General features: G+C 40.9%; 1 protein-coding gene across 5 annotated transcripts in view; it reads right to left on the bottom strand.

Moving 5' to 3' along the window:
• The window catches only part of asxl2 (ASXL transcriptional regulator 2), a 192,308-nt gene that overhangs the window by 65,666 nt on the left and 104,235 nt on the right, over positions 1 to 22,407 (bottom strand). For 4 of the 5 annotated variants that reach the window (XM_059981712.1, XM_059981713.1, XM_059981714.1 and 1 more), the window contains one exon: positions 21,891 to 22,002. The exons of the other annotated variant lie outside the window; for it this stretch is intronic. In XM_059981712.1, the coding sequence (XP_059837695.1) occupies positions 21,891 to 22,002 (112 nt within the window). The remainder of the gene's footprint in view (positions 1 to 21,890; positions 22,003 to 22,407) is intronic. 5 annotated transcript variants of the gene reach the window in all.

Genomic DNA, 22,407 nt, shown 5'->3' with positions numbered 1-22,407 from the left:
GCTGAGTGATTGGACTTTGCACAGTATGACTGTGGGATGGCATGGTAAGTGTGTGGTCTAATAGTGGACAAGGGTGTTGGCTCCTCTGGTTCCACCAGTGATATGTCAGTGGTAGTTGTTCAGAGACTTCTTCAGGATTACCCAGTTGAAATCCCCTACAATGATAGGGAAGGCATCAAGGTGTGCTGTTTTGTGCCTGCTGATTACCGTGCTCAGCTCCTTCAGCACCTGCCTTACATGGAATGTAGAAACATAGAAAACTTACAGCACAATACAGGCCCTTCAGCCCACAAAGCTGTGCCGAACATGTCCCTAACTTAGAATGGAGAAGATAACAGCATCTGTTAATCATAAGTTGCAACAATTTGATTCATACTGGGAAAAATGGTTTAACTACATATCACCTCATAGGCATGTGGGGGATGTGCCCACCCCCCACATGATTCATCTGTTGTCGGCCCCCAACCAACACGTACTCCATGCTCCCCTCCTACCCCTCCTCACAGCCCCCCACCCTGCTCTCATGGCTAAACCCCTCCCCCACCTGAAACCACCACGGTGGGCTTCACAGCTGAACAGGTGAGAAGACAGCTGAAAAGTCTCCACCCAAGCAAGGATGCAGGACCGGATGCTGTCAGCCCCAGGGTGCTCAAAGCCTGTGTCCCCCAGCTATGTGGAGTACTTCACCATGTCTTCAACCTGAGCCTGAGTCTCCAGAGGGTTCCTGTGCTGTGGAAGCAGTCCTGCCTCGTCCCTGTACCGAAGACACTGTGCCCAAGTGACTCCAATGACTACAGACTGGTGGCCTTGACCTCCCACATCATGAAGACCCTGGAGAGACTTGTTCTAGAGCAGCTCCGGCCTATGGTTAGGCCACAATTAGACCCCCTCCAGCTCGCCTACGAGCCCCGACTAGGAGTTGAGGATGCCCTCGTCTACCTGCTGAACTGTGTCTGTGCCCACCTGGACAAGCCAGTGAGCACTGTGAGGGTCATGTTTTTTGACTTCTCCAGTGCGTTCAACACCATCCACCCTGCTCTGCTGGTTGAGAAGCTGACAGTGATGCAGGTGGATGCTTCCCTAGTGTCATGGATTATTGATTACCTGACTGGCAGACCACAGTACGTACGCTTGTAACACTGTGTGTCAGACAGAGTGGTCAGCAGCACTGGGGCTCCACAGGGGACTATCCAGTCTCCCTTTCTCTTCCTGATGAAGGGTCTCGACCCGAAACATTGGCTACTCTTTTCTCACGTATGCTACCTGACCTGCTGAGTTCTTCCATCGTGTGTACGTATCCCTTTCTCTTAGCCATCTACACCTCGGACTTCAACTACTGCACAGAGTCTTGCCAACTTCAGCAGTTTTCTGATGACTCGGCCATAGTTGGATGCATCAGCAAGGGAGATGAGGCGGAGTACAGGGCTACAGTGGGAAACTTTGTCACATGGTGTGAGCAGAATCATCTGCAGCTTAATGTGAAAAAGACTAAGGAGCTGGTGGTGGACCTGAGGAGGGTTAAGGCACCGGTGAACCCTGTTTCCATCCAAGAGGTCAGTGTGGACATGGTGAAGGATTATAAATACCTGGGGATACGAACTGACAATAAACTGGACTGGTCAAAGAACACTGAGGCTGTCTACAAGAAGGGTCAGAGCCGTCTCTATTTCCTGAGGAGACTGAGGTCCATTAACATCTGCCGGATGATGCTGAGGATGTTCTACGAGTCTGTGGCGGCCAGTGCTATCATGTTTGCTGTTGTGTGCTGGGGCAGCAGGCTGAGGGTAGTAGACACCGACAGAATCAACAAACTCATTCGTAAGGCCAGTGATGTTGCGGGGGTGGAACTGGACTCTCTGACGGTGGTGTCTGAAAAGAGGATGCTGTCCAAGTTGCATGCCATCTTGGACAATGTCTCCCATCCACTCCATAATGTACTGGTTAGGCACAGGAGTACATTCAGCCAGAGACTCATTCCACCGAGATGCAACACTGAGCATCATAGGAAGTCATTCCTATCTGTGGCCATCAAACCTTACAACTCCTCACTCGGAGTGTCAGACACCCTGAGCCAATAGGCTGGTCCTGGACTTATTTCCATTTAGAGTAATTTACTTATTATTATTTAATTATTTTTGGTTTTATATTGCTATATTTCTACACTATTCTTGGTTGGTGCAACTGTAACGAAAACCAATTTCCCTCGGGATCAATAAAGTGTCTGTCTGATTTTATTCTCACAAATCAATGAATATGTTGTAAAAAAAAATCACTCCCTACTTGTACATAGTTTTCTCCTTTCGTTCTTTCTTTCCTCACATTTCTGTAAGTGTATACCTCATAAATATTATGTGGAGATTTGTGGCATATATGACTATATGATATACATGTACAATATCTGAAATACATCTTATGGAAATATTTGTTCGATGAACTTCAATAAAAAATTACAAAAAAAACTACCTAGGCTTTACTCATAGCCCTCTATTTTTCTAAGTTCCATATACCTGTCCAGGAGTCTCTTAAAAGTCCCTATCGTTTCTGCCTCCACCACCATCGCTGGCAGCCCATTCCACGCACTCACCACTCTCTGTGTAAAAAAACTTATCCTTGACATCTCCTCTGTACCTACTTCGAAGCACCTTAAAACTATGCCCTCTCGTGCTAGCCGTTTCAGGCCTGGGGAAAAGCCTCTGACTTTCCACATGATCAATGCCTCTCAGTATCTTGAACACAATGTACATCACTACCAGGATGATGCTGGAAAACCCCTTCAGCAGATAAAATGGATGGCAGATAGATTGCATAAGGGTGCCTCCCATCACCATCTGTAATTAATGCAAGAGATTAGCTAAGCCTGCAAGAGCTCTACGAGATACTCAGACAGCATGACAGTCTCTCAAATTGCAAAACACAGGTCATTATAGCCTGGTGCTTCATCTTCTTAACACTTTCCAATCACTTGGTCTCCAATTTTAAGCAGAAGAAACATAACCTGAATTACTTCAACACAACAAAAGATAAATCTTCAAATATTAACACATCTTTGAAGTGCTCAGCCATACCAGAACGAGAATTCTATTGTGGTTTGGATAAAAACCATGGGGCCAAAGCGCCTGTTACAGAGCAAAAACCACAGGTGAAAATGGTGGTGGTGTTCAGTAGCAAATGCAGAAGCATTAATTACATAATAGAGTACTGCACCAAGGTCTTTTATATATATATATATATATGTATATCTATCTAGTTATGGTGTCTAAGACTTACAGTGGCATGCAAAGGTTTGGGCACCCGTGATCAAAATTTCTGTTACTGTGAATAGCTAAGCAAGTAAAAGGTGACCTGATTTCCAAAAGGCATAAAGTTAAAGACACATATCTTTAATATTTTAAGCAAGGTTTCCATCCTTTACAGTTTCAAAATAACAAAAAAAGGAAAAGGGCCCGAAGCAAAAGTTTGGGCACCCTGCATGGTCAGTACTTAGAAACACCCTCTTTGGCAAATATCACAGCTTGTAAATGCTTTCTGCAGCCAGCTAAGTCTTTCAATTCTTGATTGGGGGATTTTCATCCATTCTTCTTTGCAAAAGGCTTCTAGTTCTGTGAGATTCTTGGGCTGTCTTGCATGCACTCCTCTTTTGGTGTTTATCCACAGATTTTCCATGATGTTTAGGTCGGGGGACTGTGAGGGCCATAGCAAAACCTTCAGCTTGTGCCTCTTGAGGTGGTCTATTGTGGATTTTGAGGTGTGTTTAGGATCATTACCCTGTTGTAGAAGCCATTCTCTTTTCATCTTCAGCTTTTTATTTTTTACAGACGGTGTGATGTTTGCTTCCAAAATTTGCTGGTATTTCATTGAATTCATTCTTCCCTCTACCAGTGAAATGTTCCCCGTGCCACTGGCTGCAACACAAGCCCTGTGCTTAACAGTTGGGTGAGGTGCTCTTTTCATGAAATTCTGGCCCCTTTTTTCTCCAAACATACCTTTGCTCATTGGAGCCAAAAAGTTCTATTTGACCTTCATCAGTCCACAGGACTTGTTTCCAAAATGCATCAGGCTTGTTTAGATGTTCCTTTGAAAACTTCTGACGCTGAATTTTGTGGTGAGGACACAGGAAAGGTTTTCTTCTGATGATTCTTCCATGAAGTTCATATTTGTGCAGGTGTCACTGCACAGTAGAACAGTGTACCACCACTTCAGAATCTGCTAAATCTTCCTGAAGGTCTTTTGCAGTCAAATGGAGGTTTTGATTTGCCCTTCTAACAATACTACGAGCAGTTCTCTCAGAAAGTTTTCTTGGTCTTCCAGACCTCAACTTGACCTCCACCATTCCTGTTAACTGCCATTTCTTAATTACATTATGAACTGAGGAAACAGCTACCTGAAAACACTTTGCTATCTTTTTATAGCCTTCTCCTGCTTTGTGGCATCATTTATTTTAATTTTCAGAGTGCTAGGCAGTTGCTTAGAGGAGCCCATCTGCTGATTGTTGGGACAAGGTTTGAGGAGTCAAAGCTTTGAAATTTGCATCACCTGGCCTTTCCTAACAATGAATGTGAACAAGCCACAGCCCTAACAAGCTAGTTAAGGTCTGAGACCTTGGTAAAAGTTATCTGAGCGCTCAAATCTCTTGGGGTGCCTAGACTTTTGCATTGTGCTCCTTTCCTTTTCTCCCCCACTTTAAAATTGTACAAAACAAAAATAATACACTAATCTTGCTTAAAATGTTGAAAAAAATGTTTCATCTTTAACTTTATGGAGATCAGTTCATCTTCAACTCATTAACTATTCTCAGTAACAGAAACTTTGACCAGGGTGCCCAAATTTTTGCATGCCACTGTACATAGTACTGTATTTGTCAACATGGAGTGGAGACTGAAGTATGCAGGTAGGGTGTGGGACAGCTGACATAGGAGTGCCAGAGGTGGGCTGGGGGAGTGTGGGTGCAGACATAACCAGCCCTGAGACACCATGTAAGGTCATTTGATTTCAAACAATTGGTTTATTGACTATAGAACATCTCTTTGGTGTTTCCCGCTTCCTTCTCTCTCCCTTGCCCTTTTTTCAACCATGATGTCCCTCTCCCTGCCTCTTTCCCACTATAGAGACCCATATCAGAATCAGGTTTATCACCACTTATAAATGTCATGATTTTTTCTTATTCCACAGTACAGTAGATAGTAATTTTTCTGTTCTTCAAGCACAATAAAAATACCTCAGTAAAGAAATGTATGAATTAGGAGCAGGGGTAGGTCACAAAGCCCCCTTGCACCTCCTTCACCATTCAATTAGATCATGGCTTATCTGCAAGTATTGTCAACTCTGCATTCCCCTCGCCAGGTAACCTCTCATCCTTGCTGCATTTATTGATTTGTATGCTTTTAAGGTGGATCTTCAGTTATTCTGGTCATTAGCTTTCATCGCAGGCAATTTTGTACAACCTGACATGATTAAGAAAGGAAATTTTAAAAGTCAGGCAGTGCTCACCATATCACCTTTAAGGGCGACAACCTTTATGGTTTGTGGAGCATTTGTGCGGGAACAGGAACTGTCGGCATTTCAGGTCAGTCCTGATGTAGGGTTTCCACCAGCAACATCAACAGCTCTTCCCCGCAGATGCTGCTCAATCTGCAACAAATTGCCACTCCAGATTCCTTCATCTGCATTGCCTTGTGTCTTCACTTCAGTTTAAGGGTTTGCCTTTCTTGGGAACACAGACCATTCTTATACACAGTTTTGACTTTATAAGAAAAATTAATCAGTGGAACCAATAACATTTCACAGAATGTTTTCCATCCTTCATGCTTCAGTTTTCTTCCTCCCTCCCTTCTCTCACTGAAGCAATTTTCCATGCCATCATTATACTTCACATGAAGCGTTTTCTGGTTCCTCAGTTTAGTTACGTGTATCTTGTGATGGGACTATATCCTTTAACCATCAGACACAAGTATATCTAACCACACAGATTCTTGAGAATCAAAATCCAGTTAGACATATTGGGGCAAGGCTTCTGGGTAACTTTCTGCCATTGAGTCTGACAGAAAAATTCTCATCACCAGCAAGACAAAGGGGAACCTGCAGCTGGTTCAGTACAAACAGTAGTTGTTGTAAAAGCAAAATATTACTGGCTTTGCCAAACAAAGGATTAGAAATTAATGTGGTAATGTGGAGTAAGGCTGTATTTAATGGATCATTTCTTCAAATCATATAACAAAGAAAATTATTTCCTAAATTAACTTACCAGGATTTTAAATCCAATGGAATTATGAGAAAAGTATACAATTAAGACAATGTATGCAAATTTCCCCTCAGAGATCACTGGGTACTAACCAAAAACCAACTTTGTGACTATACATTTTTGAAACATTCATGCTTTATCTGTGCAGATCAACAGTACTGCCCCAAATGTTGGTGACTACACATTTTTGAAACATTCATGTTTTATCTGTGCAGATCAATAGTACTGCCCCAAATGTTGGTGACTATTCATTTTTGAAACATTCATGTTTTATCTATGCAGATCAATAGTACTGCCCCAAATGCTGGACCAGCTAAGAACATCTAAAGATCAAACTGAAATCTTTAAAATGACAATCTTTTGGAAATTGGTGGAAAATTGACTCCTGGAAGGCGGGAGTGCAAGTTAAGACATTGCAGCCAAGGATTCTGCAAGTTCCTGCTCATATGCAGACAGATGGGATTAGTTTCAATTCTCATCATAATCAACACAAACACTATGGATCGAAGGGCTATTCCTATCTGTACTGCTCTATGTTTACATATCAGAATATAAATTCAAATCCAAGAGGATCTGAGATTCAGACTTATAAATGGAGGTCAGTGGCATCTCAAGCTTTGAGTTTCCTCCATCATCATGCAGGTCCAAAAATTCGGCACACAATGAATCATGACTAAATTGGTAACTTCAGCAGATCAGCACAGCAAATTTACATACCTTCCCTTTATATAGGGAGTACATTTCATTGTTCTCTGAAAAGCAGACATAAACTTGAAAATCTAACCTTAGATCCAACATCACTGCAGAGCAGCCAATTTAAAACGTTTATTTTTCTGATCAATTGAAGCCCCAATTGAGTGGGGATACTCTTGCTGCTCCAATTAATGTCAATTTAATTTAAACGTGGTCAGGTATTACAGAACAGGACACACCTGTGTTGGCTCAATTGACTGGCTGCTGCTTATAGATGACATGTATTAAGAGCTGATTAAGTTAATAGGACAGCAAAGAGTTACAGGCCGAAACTGTCCTAAATTTCAAAACTGCCATCATATTCTGTAAAATTTGATCGCAAAGCAACTGTCACAATATTGAACACAGAGGAAAGCAACTTAAAAAATGTTCTTTTTCCCCAAAGCTTTCAGATAAAGATTTGCAAATATTCATACAGTTAAACTTCTCATTTTAGGTCAATGAACAGGAAGTGTAACATTGGAGGTGTCAATTCCTTTTATTGGGCAGGTGCTACCAGCATCTGAATGATAAAATGTATGGAAATAGCCTTTTGGCACCAGATCTCAACAAGTTTTAACTACGTCTGTCAATGGCACAGAGTGTGTATTATGATAATGGTCACAGAATGGTCAAAATGTTGTTCTAATTTGTTTAAGTCACATAATCAAAAAATATCTTAATAAAAGGTTGTGTCCAAAGCTGATAATTTAAGAATCTTTTAATAATCTGTTATGACTTCTTTAATGATCTGGTCAATTTCAGGCCTTTCATTAATTCACGTGAGAGACAGAACTGCACACTATCAATGCGACATTTTCAAAGCAAATGCCAAAGATGAAGGAATTCATCATGATTTGCCGAAGAAAGGAAACAGTTGACGCAAAGGCCTCCGACTGGATTTACTTGTATTTCTTCAAAGACTCCTCAGAGTTAAAATGTCCAAATGAAACTTGAGTTGATGTTCCACCCACAATATTAGTCAATGCAAATGTGATTCTGCTTCCTTTCAAACATTTATCATTTTAACAGATGTAAGAATTTCCAACACACACACACACAAGGTTCCAACAAAATGTCAGTGCTCCTTACCTTTGTACTGATCGGCATAAAAGTTTTTATTCAACATTTTTTTCTCACTTCGCCTCTAACAGTTGAAGCTTCTGCTGTACTGCTTAAATTGTGCTGTTTTCAACACCTCAGCTTATTGGTCAATTAGCATGGTAATATAGTTTATATCAGCAAAATAAAGTGTTTCTTTGAAAAAAAAAGCGACATTTCCGCTTTCTGTGACTTTATTTCGGTACTTATAAGGAAGTGGTTGTTGATTTTTATCAGTAAGCTTCCTGTACCAAGTATATGAAACTAATGATGTCACGTTGCAAAATCCACAGAATAAAATGATTTTGACACTTTGTGAAGGGCTGTACCATGCAATGCTCTCCACCATTTTTGCAGTGAACAGCAGTTTTATTACCTTTGTGTTTACAAAGTGTTTGAACTTGAATCTTCCATCTTAAACACCATGATTCAAAATTGTAGTTCTACAAATTTAGATGATCGTGTCTGATTGGACTGGGCTTTGACAATCTGGCATATCTCTTTGGTCATCTTCAGAGTCGATGCTTGTATTTCTGCACCTAAATCGAGGCTCATGCAAACCAGCTGACCTCTTCTCAGCTTTTGCTTCAGAATCGCCGTGAGAATAACAACTTGCAGTTTAGAAATTACTCATGATCATGCCTGCAAATTATTAAATCACTGAGTTATCAGGACACCAAGGTTCTTGTTATTAAATGAAATAACTTGCAAGCAACTCCCAAGAAGAATGCACCACAAATTTACTTTGCTCACACTGCGAATTTGCATACTGCAGTATTGGCTGTACAAGTTGTGACAAACAATCCTTGACCATATAATTGAGGCGGAACAGCACTGAATGAGGAAGTATACTCATGCTGAAGCATTCAATTCCAGGCTACTGCAATGTGTGCTCACAGGTCTCAGAGCTTAGTGAAATGTATCCATGATACTGTTAACAGCAACCGGTATACTTTTAAATCTTTGCAGATTTTTCTAATCAAAACCACCTTTCTCCCAATTTAAATATTTTTTGCATCAATTTTACTGCGTTGCATTTTGCCTTTACATTTCCAATAGCCACTTCTCAGATATGAGCAGCAATGGCACTTGAGTGTCTCCACTGGTGGGAGGGTGCCATTGCAGTGTGACACAGCAATGAAAAAGCTCATTTTTTTTCTCTCTGACAATACAATGGATGACGTTTCCTTTCTGGAACCTTATCTGGACTCCAGATGAAGGATCTTGACCCGAAGCCTTTAATGTTCATATCACTCCACAGACTCCTTCCTTGTCCATTCATCCCTCCCCATTAATTTCCCTACTGGCACATAACTCTGCAAGTGACTGAACTGTTCCAACTGCACATTTACCAACACCCTTACCTCCATTCAGGGCCCCAAGCAGTCCTTCCAGGTGAGGCAACACTTCACCTGCAAACCTGTCGGGGTTGTCTATTGTATCTGATGCTCCCAATGCGGCCTTTTCTACATTGGTGAAACCAAACATAAATTGGGGTACCGCTTTGTTGAGCGCCTCTGCTCTGTCAAGAATGGAATTTGCCAGTGGCCAACCATTTTAATTTCTATCCCCATTCCCATTCTGACAAGTCAGTCCATGGCCTCCTCTTTTGCTACGATGAGGCCACTCTCAGGGTGGAGGAGAAACACCTTATATTCTGTCCAGGCAGCCTCCAACCAGATGGCCTGAACATCAATTTCTCCTGGTAAAATTTCCCTCCCACTTCCTTCTTCTTCTATTCCCCGCTCTGGCTTCTCATCTCTTCTCTGCACCTGTCCATAATCTCCCCCGGTGCCTCTCTTTCTTCCGTTTCTCCCACAGTTCATTATCCCCGCTCATCAGATTCCTTTCTTGCCAGCCCTTTACCTTTCCCACACACCTGGCTTCACCAGTCATCTTCGAAATAACTTCCTTCCCCTCCTCCCCACTTTTTTATTCCTGTGACTTTCTTTCCAGAATTGAGGAAGGGCCGAGTCCTGGCCTGACCTGACCTGTTGTGTTCCTCCAGCATTTTGTATGTGTTGCTCTGGAGTTCCTTCATCTACAGAATCTCCCGCGTTTATCTATTACATGAATAGTTGTATTCCTCCAAGGGACTGTTGGAGATTAATCCAAATTAAGGATCTTGTTCTCCCTTTTGCCTCCTTCCTCCATTCCAATTCACATTTTCCAAAATGTTTCAATCTGATGGGTCCTTGCATAAGACTCCCAGAATGTTAATTTACAGGTTGAGTCTGTGATAAAGAAGGCAAATGCAATGTTGGCATTTATTTCAAGGGGAATAGAACATAAAAACAAGGAGATAATGCTGAAGCTTTATCAAACACGAGTCAGGCCACAATTGGAGTATTGTCAATAACTTTGGGCCACTTATCTCAGAAAGGATGTATTGTCCTTGGAAAGAGTCCAGAGGAGGTCACAGGGATGAATTTCTGGGAATGAATCAGTTAATATATGAGGAGTATCTGGCAGCTTTGAGCCTGTACTCACTGGAATTTAGAAGAATGCAAGGGGATTTTATTGAAACCTACCAAATGTTGAATGGTGGATGTGGAGAGAATCTTTTGTCTGGTAGGGGTATCCAGAACTAGAAGGCAAAACCTCAAAATTGAGGGGGGAGGTGACCTTTTAGAACCAAAGGAAGGAGGAATTTTTTTAGCCAGAGAGTGATGAATCTGTGGAATGCTCTGCCACAGACTGTGGTGGGGATCAAGTCCGTAGGTATATTTAAAGAGGAAATTGACAGATTCCTGATTGGTTGGGGCATCAAGCGATATGGTGAGAGGACAGCTGTACGAGGTTGAATTGGATCTGGGATCAGCCATGGTGAAATGACAGAATGGCCTAATTCTGCTCCCATGTCTTATGGCAGCTATACTGTAACAGAGATAAATGGTATCAGAAATACGTCTGCTATACTGAATAGGAAAGTGGAAGAGGTGGGCTAAGGCAGGGTTCGCAGGGCAATTATGCCCTGCTATTCTTATTTATGGCTATCACTCGATCTTGTATTTGCAAATAGTTGTTTTCTAAGGCAAAAAAAATCCAAATCATCATTATTGAACCTAGCTAACAAAATATTATAAGTTTAAATGTTGCTGTTTCCTTTTGGATTTAAAATTCCGGATATAACAATGGACCTTCAGACCACCTCTTTGCATTTCAAACCAGTCATGCATGTGTATCAACTAATATAATGGAAAAAATATAGGACACCCTTATTTGCCAAAGCAGCATCACATTCTCTCTACATTCTCAAACCACACACATGTTGTTTCTGATGACATTTTGCTGCCCGGTAACCACATTCAACAGTCACAGCCATCTTCAGTCACCCACAGCTGTGACTCAGACTTAATCAACTCGAAGCTGCAGGAAGTTACTTTCTTAAAGTGATAGCATATTATTTTTGATTTTGTCTTGACTGATTTCAAATTAGTCAGTATTTTTACTACAGCCGTCCACAAAACCAACTTCCTTTAATGCTGCATTTAGAGTTTCATCATTTCATAACGGGCAGGATATTAAGACAAAAGTCAGAGCAAGAAGCAATTCAAGTTCCCTGCAACCTCCCATTTACAAGATTCTGCCATAGAAAATTCAAAGCTTACATACCTCGCATCCCAGTTATCTGTAAGTGACAACCAAAGCTTCAGGCAACGAGAAACCTATTTCAAATGGTCTATGAAGAACAACCCTAGTGCTGGAAATCTGATCAAAAATCAGAAAATACTCGTTAACACACAGCAGGTCTTCAAACGCAAACTGTGGTTCTCTTTGCAAAGATCCTGCTTGACCAGTTGAGTGTTTCCTGAATTTTTTGTTTATGTAATCTATTTTGAAATTCCAACCTTGCTATTTCTCTCCCTGCTTTGAAAGTGTTCTTGAGAATTTGACCATGCGCTGAATGACCGTGAAGCATGCCAGGCCATTCAAAGTTAAGTGCTGCAATAGTTTCAGAATAGAACACACTTCCCTAATCCACACTCCCACCCCTTTGCAGATCCTGTAAACCAAGGGTATCAAATCACTGGCGAGGGTTTCACCTGCTGGGACAGCAATCTCAGAAGCACTACAGCCAACTTCACCCTTGGTTCATGGTTGTAACATTCTTCAGAGAAGAATTCTCCATGAATTTTCATAAAAAGGTTCCCCAACAGTTTGAAAATGGGAAGTTCAAACTATACATTAAGCTACGGAAACATGTCACTCTGTTAATAGATTCTTTGCAAATGAGCTTCAGGGATAGAGCCAAAGAAATGCAGGCTATCTCTGATTTCAGTGCCAAAGTACTTACCCTTCAAGTCCTGAGAGTGTTTCATTTTGATAATGTTGTCAGGAGATTGCAGATTCCATAAGACACAGGAGCAGAATTAGGCCATTTGTTCCATTGAGCCTGCTCTGCCATTTCATCAAGGCTGATCCATTTTTGGTCTCAACTCCAATCTCCTGCCTGCTCCCTATATCCCTTCCTGCCCTGATAAATTCAGAATCTATCAACCTGTCTCAGTTTAGGTTTACGCTTCCAATTTCGAAGCTGACAGACTTTGCCTCCCCAGCTGCCTGTGGCAAAGAATTCCACAGATTCACCACTCCCTGGCTAAAGAAATTCCTCCTCACCTCCAGTCCAAAAGGATGCCCCTCTATTCTGAGGCTGTGACCTCTGGTCTTCGACTCTCCCACCAAAGAAAACATTCTCTTCACATCCACTCTATCAAGGCCTTTCACCATTTGATGGGTTTCAATTAGATCACCCCTCATTCTTCTAAATTCCAGTGAATACAGGCCTAGAGCTCTTCAAATGACAAGTCGATCAAACCTGGAATAATTTTTGTGAACTGCCTTTGAACCCTCTCCAGTTTCAGCACACCCTTTCTAAAATAAGGGGCCCAAAACTGCTCACAATACTCCAAGTGAGGCTTCACCAGTGCTTTACAAGTCTCAACATTACATCCTTGCTTTCATACTCTGGTCTTCCTGAAATGAATGCTAACATCGCATCTGCCTTCTTCACCACAGACTCAACCTGGAAATTAATCTTGAAGAAATCCTGCACAAGGACTCCCAACCCACTTTGCACCTCAATTTGTTGTATCTTTTCTCCATTTAGAAAATAGTCAGCCCTTTCATTTCTTCTATCAAAGTGCATAACCATACACTTCCTTGCACTGTATTCCATCTGCCATTTTTTTGCCCATTCTCCTAATTTGTCTAGGTCCTTCTGTAGTCTCTCTACTTCCTCAAAACTACCTGTCCCTCCACCTATCTTTGTATCGTCTGCAAACTTTGTAACAAAGCCATCAACTCCATCTATTCTTTGCCACAGGAGGCCAAATCGTTTTGTATATTTAAGGTAGAGGTTGACAGATTCTTGATTGGTCAGGGCAGGGGTCACCAACCTTTTATGCACCACGGACCGGTTTAATACTGACAATATTCTTGTGGACCAGCCGGGGATGGGGGTGTGGGTGTGGGAATATAGGTGATAAGTCAACTATAAGTCACTTATAAAATGGCTAATACACTCAATTTCGTTTCTAAAAGGGTTTAATCTAACAAATTTAATATTAAACACACAGCGTATATTTTCGCAAGAATATAGCAATAAGTCAATTATAACTCACTTATAAGTCAATAGCATCAGAACATTTTAAGCAACGTTTGGATATTAAACACACAGCGCATATTTTCCTCTCATGAACATATAAAATCATTGCAACACACCAGTGAGAGGACAAGGTAAAGGCCGGAGGTCCCCATACCAGGGCAGCGGTGGTTGCAGTTCGGAGAAAGTGACCAACCAAGCGAGGAATGTGACGGCGTGTGCCCGCCCCCTTGTAGGTAGGCAGGATCTATCGGTTGACAAAAGTTTGGCTCAAGGGATGACTTTCAGTAAATCGCAGCGAGGTAGCTGCTCTGCTGCTAATGAAACCCTGAGCCCAAATTAGGTGTTCTGCAAGTATTTTAGCATCGGGTTCCCCATGAATATTTGGTGTGCTAAACAGGTCTAGAGGTGGCGCCCATCTGTCCGCACTCCAGGCCAGTACCATCGGCACTTCTCACCGGCCGCCCGAGCTGGCCGGTTACCTGACACCAACCAGTGATCCCTAGTGCAAGTGTATCACTGCATTTAGGCGACTGATGACCTTGTGTGGGTAATGATCCCGCGTGCGTTTAAGTTCAACGGTGGGCATGACAGGGAATGAGGAAAGGTGCAACTGACTCATATCATTTCATATTGACAAATCATATCATTTCCTCGCGGCCCGGTAGCACGTGCTTTGCGGCCTGGTGGTTGGAGACCACTGGGTCAGGGCATGAAGAGATATGAGGAGAAGGCAGGAGATTGGGGCTGAGAAGAAAGTTAGATCAGCCACGATGAAATAACGAAGCAGATGCAATGGGCCAAATGGTCTATTATGGCTTGTTTAACTAATGGTCTTATTGTCTTAGCATATAACATAAAAAGAATCGGTCCCAACACAGATTCATGTGGAACACCACTTTGGAGACCTGTCACAGTCTACTTACGTACGCTAAGGCATGGCAGCGTAACATTTTACAGCACTAGCTGTAAGTTTGGGGTTCTATTTCCGCTGCGGTCTTTAAGGAGCTTGCACATTCTCCTATGACCGCCTGGGTTCCTTCCAGGTCCTCTGGTTTCCTCCCACATTCCAAAGGTGTACGGTTAAGCTTTGTGAGTTGGGGGTTTGCTATGTTGGAGCAGGTCGCCTGGCGACATTTGCAGGCTACCCCACACATTCCTCACCGATTTAATTTGATGCAAAGACACATACTTCGACATATATGATAAAAAAGCAAATCTGATCTCTTTATTAATTATTCAATTGCAAAATAATTACTCTGCAAGTGGCTTTCGATGTCCATATATGTATACAAAATCCTCTCTCTTCTCTCATCTGAAAAACATCGATATTATAGTATACTTTGACATAAAGAGGCTCCAGGGTTTGACTGAGAACAGTTTTTATTCCTCATTGAGGAAATAAAATAGGTCATTGAGGATTTTGGAAAGACTGGAGGCTGTGACAGACAACACTTAACAAATCTTTCTTAAAAGGGAACTAAAATTGATCCAAGACTGGGATGCAAGCAGACAGATTTAATTTGCACTTCAAAAAATTTGCCAATCAAACACAGAGTTAATTCTTACATTTGAATTTTTATGTATTCCAAAGGAAGACTTTGCAATGAAAATGCATCAACGCCTATTATTAGGTGTAGACTCATACTGGTTCCAGAAAAGAAGCTCTGATAGAAATGATTGCAACCTTTACTTTTGTGCGAGCTGTGGGCCATGCTACCGCGGGTGGTTCACAGCCACCTTCCTGCTTGTGGTGCTCAGTTCTGGTTGGAGAGGGTGCTTGAAGCAGTCTCTTTGAGAGGTCTCCAAAGTGTTCATTTTAAACATGTATTCAATAGTAGTTGCAGAAACTACTGAAGGATTTTGACAAATGAGGTTATTTAAAAAGTTTTTTATTTCTAATATCCTTGTAAAACTAAGCTCTTAGTTTGTTAAGGGAATCAAAACAGCTTCCTGCCAGACTGGGTATACAACACCAGACCTTTCCACTACTCATCTTTTTATTTTTAATCTAAGATGCATATTCTTTGGTTTGATTTTTTTATGAATGAAAGCATTCAATTTTACTGAAGTAGACAAGTACTGTGTTTCAATGGGTTAAATTTACTTAATGTCTAAGCAGAAAATTTTACCAGCCTACTGAGAGCAGAAAGCATACTTCCCCATCTCCATCTGCTGGCTTGGTATGCATCTGTCAGAAGTGACTACACATTACAACAGAAGCTGAGAGCATGCCAAATGCTCCTAAATCACTGAATGACAGGCAGATCGCAAACTTTGAAAGCTGCCACCCAGTTTCACAGCTTCTGCAAGAATTAGCTTCCTTGAGGCAGGTGGATTCTCCACTCTAACAATGCACAAGAGAATTCCAAGATAAGGCTTTAGCTGACCAACAGTTTTTAAGCAATAAATAAAATCTACTGAAGGAACTCGGTGGTTCAAGCAGTATTTGTGGGAGGAAATCAGTTGCCAATGTTTCGGGTTGAAACCATGCAGGATTTTTAATATGTTTTTCATATTACTAAAAAATAAATCTACTAATTTTATTGGACAATTTTTGTTCCCTGGACACTTTTCAAGTATGAAGTTCACCCACATAGCAATCCAATACATAATATTTGCCCGCAGTCAGGTTTTCAATCTTATAGACCTGAAGATACGAATACTTGATCATTCACAGAACTGAAATTCTACTATTTTATGGGTCAAACACTGAACACATACTGAGATCTATGGCTTTCTGCAACATCAAATACTACTGATGTGTGCCTTGCCAACTCTGAATATTAGAACCATCAAGGTCATGATTTATCAGCCTCAAGATGGTTCAAGGCTGTTGGTGTCTGCCTCAACTCTGCTGCTCACTGATGTATTTGGGAGCACACTCAAATTCCTTGAACACGAAGAGAAGTCTTCATTTAATTTCCCTTCATGCTTCGGAAAACAAAGCAGGCACAAGTCCATCTGAGCTCCTGGGATCATCATCCCATCACACCACTGCAATATTCATTCAAGCTGTGATAATACTCTCCTGTGGTGGAAGAGTGTTGACTGCTTTGAGTTATGTCTTTTTCAAACTACCTGCAAAGACCATACTGGGTTGCATTTCATGTTGAGAATTGAAAGCACTTGCTACACATCAATGGAGAATCCACAATGACACTGGCAGCATTTCTCTCGTGCATTGTTACACACTGCATGTGAGAGTGATGGTAATGAACCTCACAACCAAAGTTTCCAATCTTCACTTGGCCTTTACAAACAGCACAAGAGTGAATCACCTTTCTGTTTTGACAGCAAGCAGCAGCTGAGATGTTTCCACTTGATTTCAGCTTCGAAATTGTAAACCTGAACCAAATGGAAACCGTATACCAATCTTTTCAGCACGACCAATCCAACTATAGGAAACTCAAGACATTAACTGAAGAGCAACAATGTGCTGGAGGAACTCAGCAGGTCAAGCAACATCTGTGGGAGGAAATGAACTGTCAATGTTTAGGGTCAAAACCCTGGGCCATGGTCATCGCCATTCCAAGGAAATTTACAGCCATTAATTTGGATGATACACTTCCTTCCAAAAATTAAGTAAACAAGACTAATTTTCTTGAATTTCTGTTTCAGGTTTATGTCACTGCTTTGTGTCGAAGGGTCAACCAACTGACTAACCTTTACCTGTTGCATAAACATGCAAGTTTACTTCATCAATACTGAGCCTCCATGTCCTTGCTTGCTTCCAGCAATAATTTCATGCAACTATTTTCTGACGTCAGCTGAATAGCTGCCTGGGTGGTAATCCAAGCTTACCTTTGAATACGAGATCCTGTTTTTAAAACAAATCAAACTTTCTTTCACTGATTTTGCAGAAGAATACCATTTTGAAGCTGTTCCTTTACTGATAACTTTCTTTTACAGTACAGTTTGCAAAACTGCCTTTCCACTACTGAAATCCAGGGTTCAAAGTACTTTATTAAAAGCTGATTTCTTATTTCACTATTCAGGAAGATCTCATATAAAAAAGAAAATTAAAATATTTTAATCCAGTTCCAATTGGATAATAAAGTGCACCATAAAACACACACCACAGTATTTTTGTTGAAGGGCTGTAGAATACACAAAATTACTTTTTTCTTGCAAGTGTGCACAAGCAACCCACATTTAATGCCATCACTAATTTTGGACAGATTTCTATTCCACTCAATGATGATCACTCCCTGAGCTTGGCCACGTTTCATAAGCTGCTAAATAACTCACTCACTACATGTTGCCTCACTGCTTAACCAGCCAGTAGCCCCACCACAGAACAGAAGTTGCAGAGAGCAGGGCTATCTGAAACATCATTGTTGAACTCATGCATATCACTCTTCAAATCAGGCAAATGATACTGTTTTCTTTTATTTCTCTCCATGCATTAGCATTTTCATTGGAGCTGCCAGGAATGAAGGCGGTCTTTTTAGTTATTTTTAAGCCTTCAGAAGGAAAGAGGAGGCCCATGAGCCAGTCTTCATCGGGGGAGTCAAAGGTGGCGAGTATCAGCAACTTTAAATTCCTCGGTCTTATCATTTCAGAGGTCCTGTCCTGGGCTCAGCCTGCAAGTGCAATTATGAAGAAAGCATGGTAGCACCTCTACTTAGAAGTTTGCAAAGATTTGGCATGACTTTGACAGACTTTTATAGATGTGATGGAGATGAGATGTGACTGGCTGCATCATAGCCTGATACTGAATCACCAATGCCTTCGAATGGAAAATCCCACAAAATGTAGTGGATATAGCCAGCCCATCATGGGTAAAGCACTCCCTACCACTGAGCACATCTACATGGAGCGTTATCACAGGAAAGCAGCATCCATCATCGGGGACCCCCACCACATGGTTTCTTCTTGCTGCTGTCATCACGAAGGTGGTACAGGAACCTCGGGACTCACACCACCAGGTTCAGGAACAGCCCCCAACCATCAGGCTCTTGAACCAGAGGGGATCACTTCACTTGCCCCATCATGGAATCATTGCCACAACTTATGAACTCACGGTTAAGGACTCTTTATCTCATGTTCTCGATATTTATTGCTTACTTATTTTCTATTATTATTTGTTTTCCTTTCTTTCAGTACTTGTACAGTTTGTTGTCTTTTGTACACTGGTTGTCTGGCCTATTGGTTCAGTCTTTCTTTGATTCTATTATGGTTATTGGATTTATTCACTTTGCTCGCAGGATTGTACATGGTGACATACATCTAGTTCGATTACAAATTTACTTTGAACTTTGATTGGAAGCTGTGGATCTATACTGGTGTCTATCCTTCTGCTGACAAGGAGAAGGAGTCATATTCCACTCCAGAGAGTGCAGCACAGAATTTTTCACTTGTACATCAGCACTGGGTGCCACCTTGGATGAGACAAAATATTTTGCCAGTTATTTCAATTTCTGCAGCACTTCTTTCAAGTATACATAAAGCATGAATGGATTGCTTTTAGAAAGCAAAGAATAAATATCACAAAACAGGACAGGACAGAATCAGGCCTCTAGATACTGACCAACAAGTTCCTATCTATGCTAATTCCACTTACCAGCCCTTGGCCTCTTGCCTTCTTACAGTTGACACATCAGAAGCTCATCGAGATACTTTCAACCAGACTCTGGATGAAAATGTACTTCCTCAGATTACTTTGAAAACTTTATTCCTTCGGCTAATTATATGTCCCTTAGTATTAAACATCTCTGCTGCAAAGAACATTCTGACCAATATTTATTTTCACCATGAAACAGATCAATTTGCCTTTCATCTTGCTACAAATTTCAGTACATCACTATCCAAAAATTGCCCGCTCTGTTTCTTTTATTAGTTCCCAACTGATCAATATTTAACTTTGAATATCTCAGACATGTTTTTGTTCTTTTTATGTAAATTCATAACCCAAAGCTTTAACTTATTTAACTTATTCATCCCACAAGGACAATCCTTAACCAAGGCTCTAAACTCTGGAATCACCTTCATAATTTACTCCACAACTTTGCCCCTTAAAATACAACTACTATAACACACATACAATATAGAGCATCCTGAACAGCTGCATCACTGCCTGGTTAGGAAATTGCACCATCTCGGATCGCAAGACCCTGCAGCGGATAGTGAGGTCAGCTGAGAAGATCATCGGGGTCTCTCTTCCTGCCAACACGGACATTTACACTACATGCTGCATCCACAAAGGAAACCGCAATATGAAGGACCCCATGCACCCCTCAAACAATCTCTTCTCCCTCCTGCCGTCTGGGAAAAGGCTCCGAAGCATTCGGGCTCTCATGGCCAGACTATGTAACAGTTTCTTCCCCAAAGCTATCAGACTCCTCAATACCCGAAGCCTGGACTGACACCTTGCTCTAATGTCCTGTTTATTATTTATTGTAATGCCTGCACTGTTTTTGTGCACTTTATGCAGTCCTGTGTCGGTCTGTAGTCTAGTGTAGCTTTCTCTGTGTTGTTGTTGTTTTCTTCACATAGTGTAGTCTAGTTTATGTACTGTGTCATGTAACACCATGGTCCTGAAAAACGTTGTCTCATTTTTACTATGTGCTGTACCAGCAGTTATGGTCGAAATGACAATAAAAAGTGACTTGACTTGATATCACAAATGGCTCAATATTATGTCCTGCAAAGCACATGAAATCGAGTTACTTTCATGGTGCAACACAATTGCGAACTGAAGTTATTTTAAGACCTGCACATCAGAAGTGCTTGAAAACTATCCACTGTCTAAATTTGGATTTTTCTCTTAGCTGATATGGACTCCTATCACCAGTTTGCATACTTTAAAATATACGCCACAAAGTACTGAATATGGACTCAAAGCACTGAACCTACGGATGGCTCATTAATAAAAGGTTACATATTCAATTATTTTTGTCTCAGATATTATAACAGGTGTAGAAAAAAGGAAATTTAAATAAAGGCTCAATGCTAATTATAAACAAGTTTCATCTTGTGTGGCAGGAAAATGCAAGTACTAAAAATGTTTCCATGACTATCAATTATCTCAATTTTGCCAACCACCAATCCTTTGCGGAATAAGTTTTGAATGAAATGCATCTATTTGACTCTGTCCATTGTGTCACCTTAGTGCAATGATTTTTCACTATTTAACTAATTTGTCAACTACAAATTTAATTAGGTTACTCAATAGATCAGCACAGCCAAAAATTCTAATGATTCTCATACGAACATGCAAGTGTTCCTCTGGTAAATAACTTGTAAATATACCATCTGTGCATAGCGAGCGAATGGGCATGTCACAGATATATTAATGGTCGTTCACCAAGCAGATGGTTATTTTTGAAATAGATCTGTTATTGATTATTTCCACTAAAAACTGGCCAAAACTCAAAGATGGGCCATCTACCCTTTATCAAAAATATAAGCTGAAATCCAAATTAATTATAAAATGATCAAATAATTGGGTGCATCGGAAAATCTGACACCATTTATCCCTTTCCAGCCATTTTTCCTTTTGTAACATATAATTAAGTTTTGAAAACACAAAATTATCAGCCAGGAATGAAATCAATTAAGTATGTAATGAATTTTGTGCTGAGTTCATACAAGATTCTGACTCAGAAATGCTAACCCACATAATTGCTAATAAAATACAGTATAAAGAATATTGCAAGCATACATTCATGTTTAGGTCAAAGTACATTTGCAACAGAAAATATAGAATTACCACTGTGCTTGGAGAACTTCTGAGCAAGGAAGAGCCGAATAGAAATACATTCTTTAGAGTCAAGCTTCATACTGAACCATGTACAAAGACCGTTGTAGCATTAAAGTCCCCAGGGAGGGACAATAATGGACTTTATCATTGCTGTCCATTAATGTAGTACACACTCCATTGTTTTGCCCAGTACTCGTATATTCCCTTTGTAGGTTTTCCCATTGGGAAATGGATGGAGGGTTCTAAAATTTCAATATTACTTGGCGTGTGAGCATCAAATATGAACACTATCATTTCCTCTGGTTGGCTGAAGATGCACAATATGCCTGTACCCTAGATTGAATTGACAGTTGCCTGCTGTGAAAATCTAAGCATATTTTTAGCTGGGATAAAACGGGATCCAAATTACTGCAGCTCAGTCCTAACTAAACAACTCTGACCAGATCAAGAAGGGGAACTAAACATGTGTGGAGGCCACAAAATGATCTTTTCTTCTAAATTTCACCTACTTTTTTTCTTTTCCTTTTTCTCGTTGCTCTCTATGCTCTGCGAGTCCGATTGGCCATCACTGCTGTCTTCCCACATCTCGGATAGATCCTTCATTTCATCTGAGACATCCTTCTGTGCAGCAAAAAGGAAAAGCAATGTTACTGCATTCTAAAGTCCTGTCATTACAATGGGTAGACATTGCTTGATCCAGCTCACAGTGCACACTCACAACCCCAACCCCCAACAAAACTTTCCTGCAGTTGCACTTTTTTGCATAATTGAGGATTAATCATCCTCGGGGCCTCACTGAAGCTCTTGACCCAAAGGAGAAGCAGTAAATGAGCATTGACAAAGCCTTCATCTTCAGAGTACCCTCACAGTCTACTAACAATCTGCTGCTATCAACAGCCTTTGAACACTTCCTACATGTCTCTCATCTTGGACGTTTAAAAAAGAAACCAAAACTACCTGTTTTAAAAATCATTCAGTAAATTAAAGTAATAAAATTACTCAAATGAATCATTGTAAAAAACAGAA

The sequence above is a fragment of the Hypanus sabinus genome, chromosome 10, assembly GCF_030144855.1.
Source record: "Hypanus sabinus isolate sHypSab1 chromosome 10, sHypSab1.hap1, whole genome shotgun sequence".
Lineage (NCBI taxonomy): Eukaryota > Metazoa > Chordata > Chondrichthyes > Myliobatiformes > Dasyatidae > Hypanus > Hypanus sabinus.
Note: the sequence above shows the minus strand (reverse complement) of the source record. Positions and strands in the feature narration are given on the sequence as shown.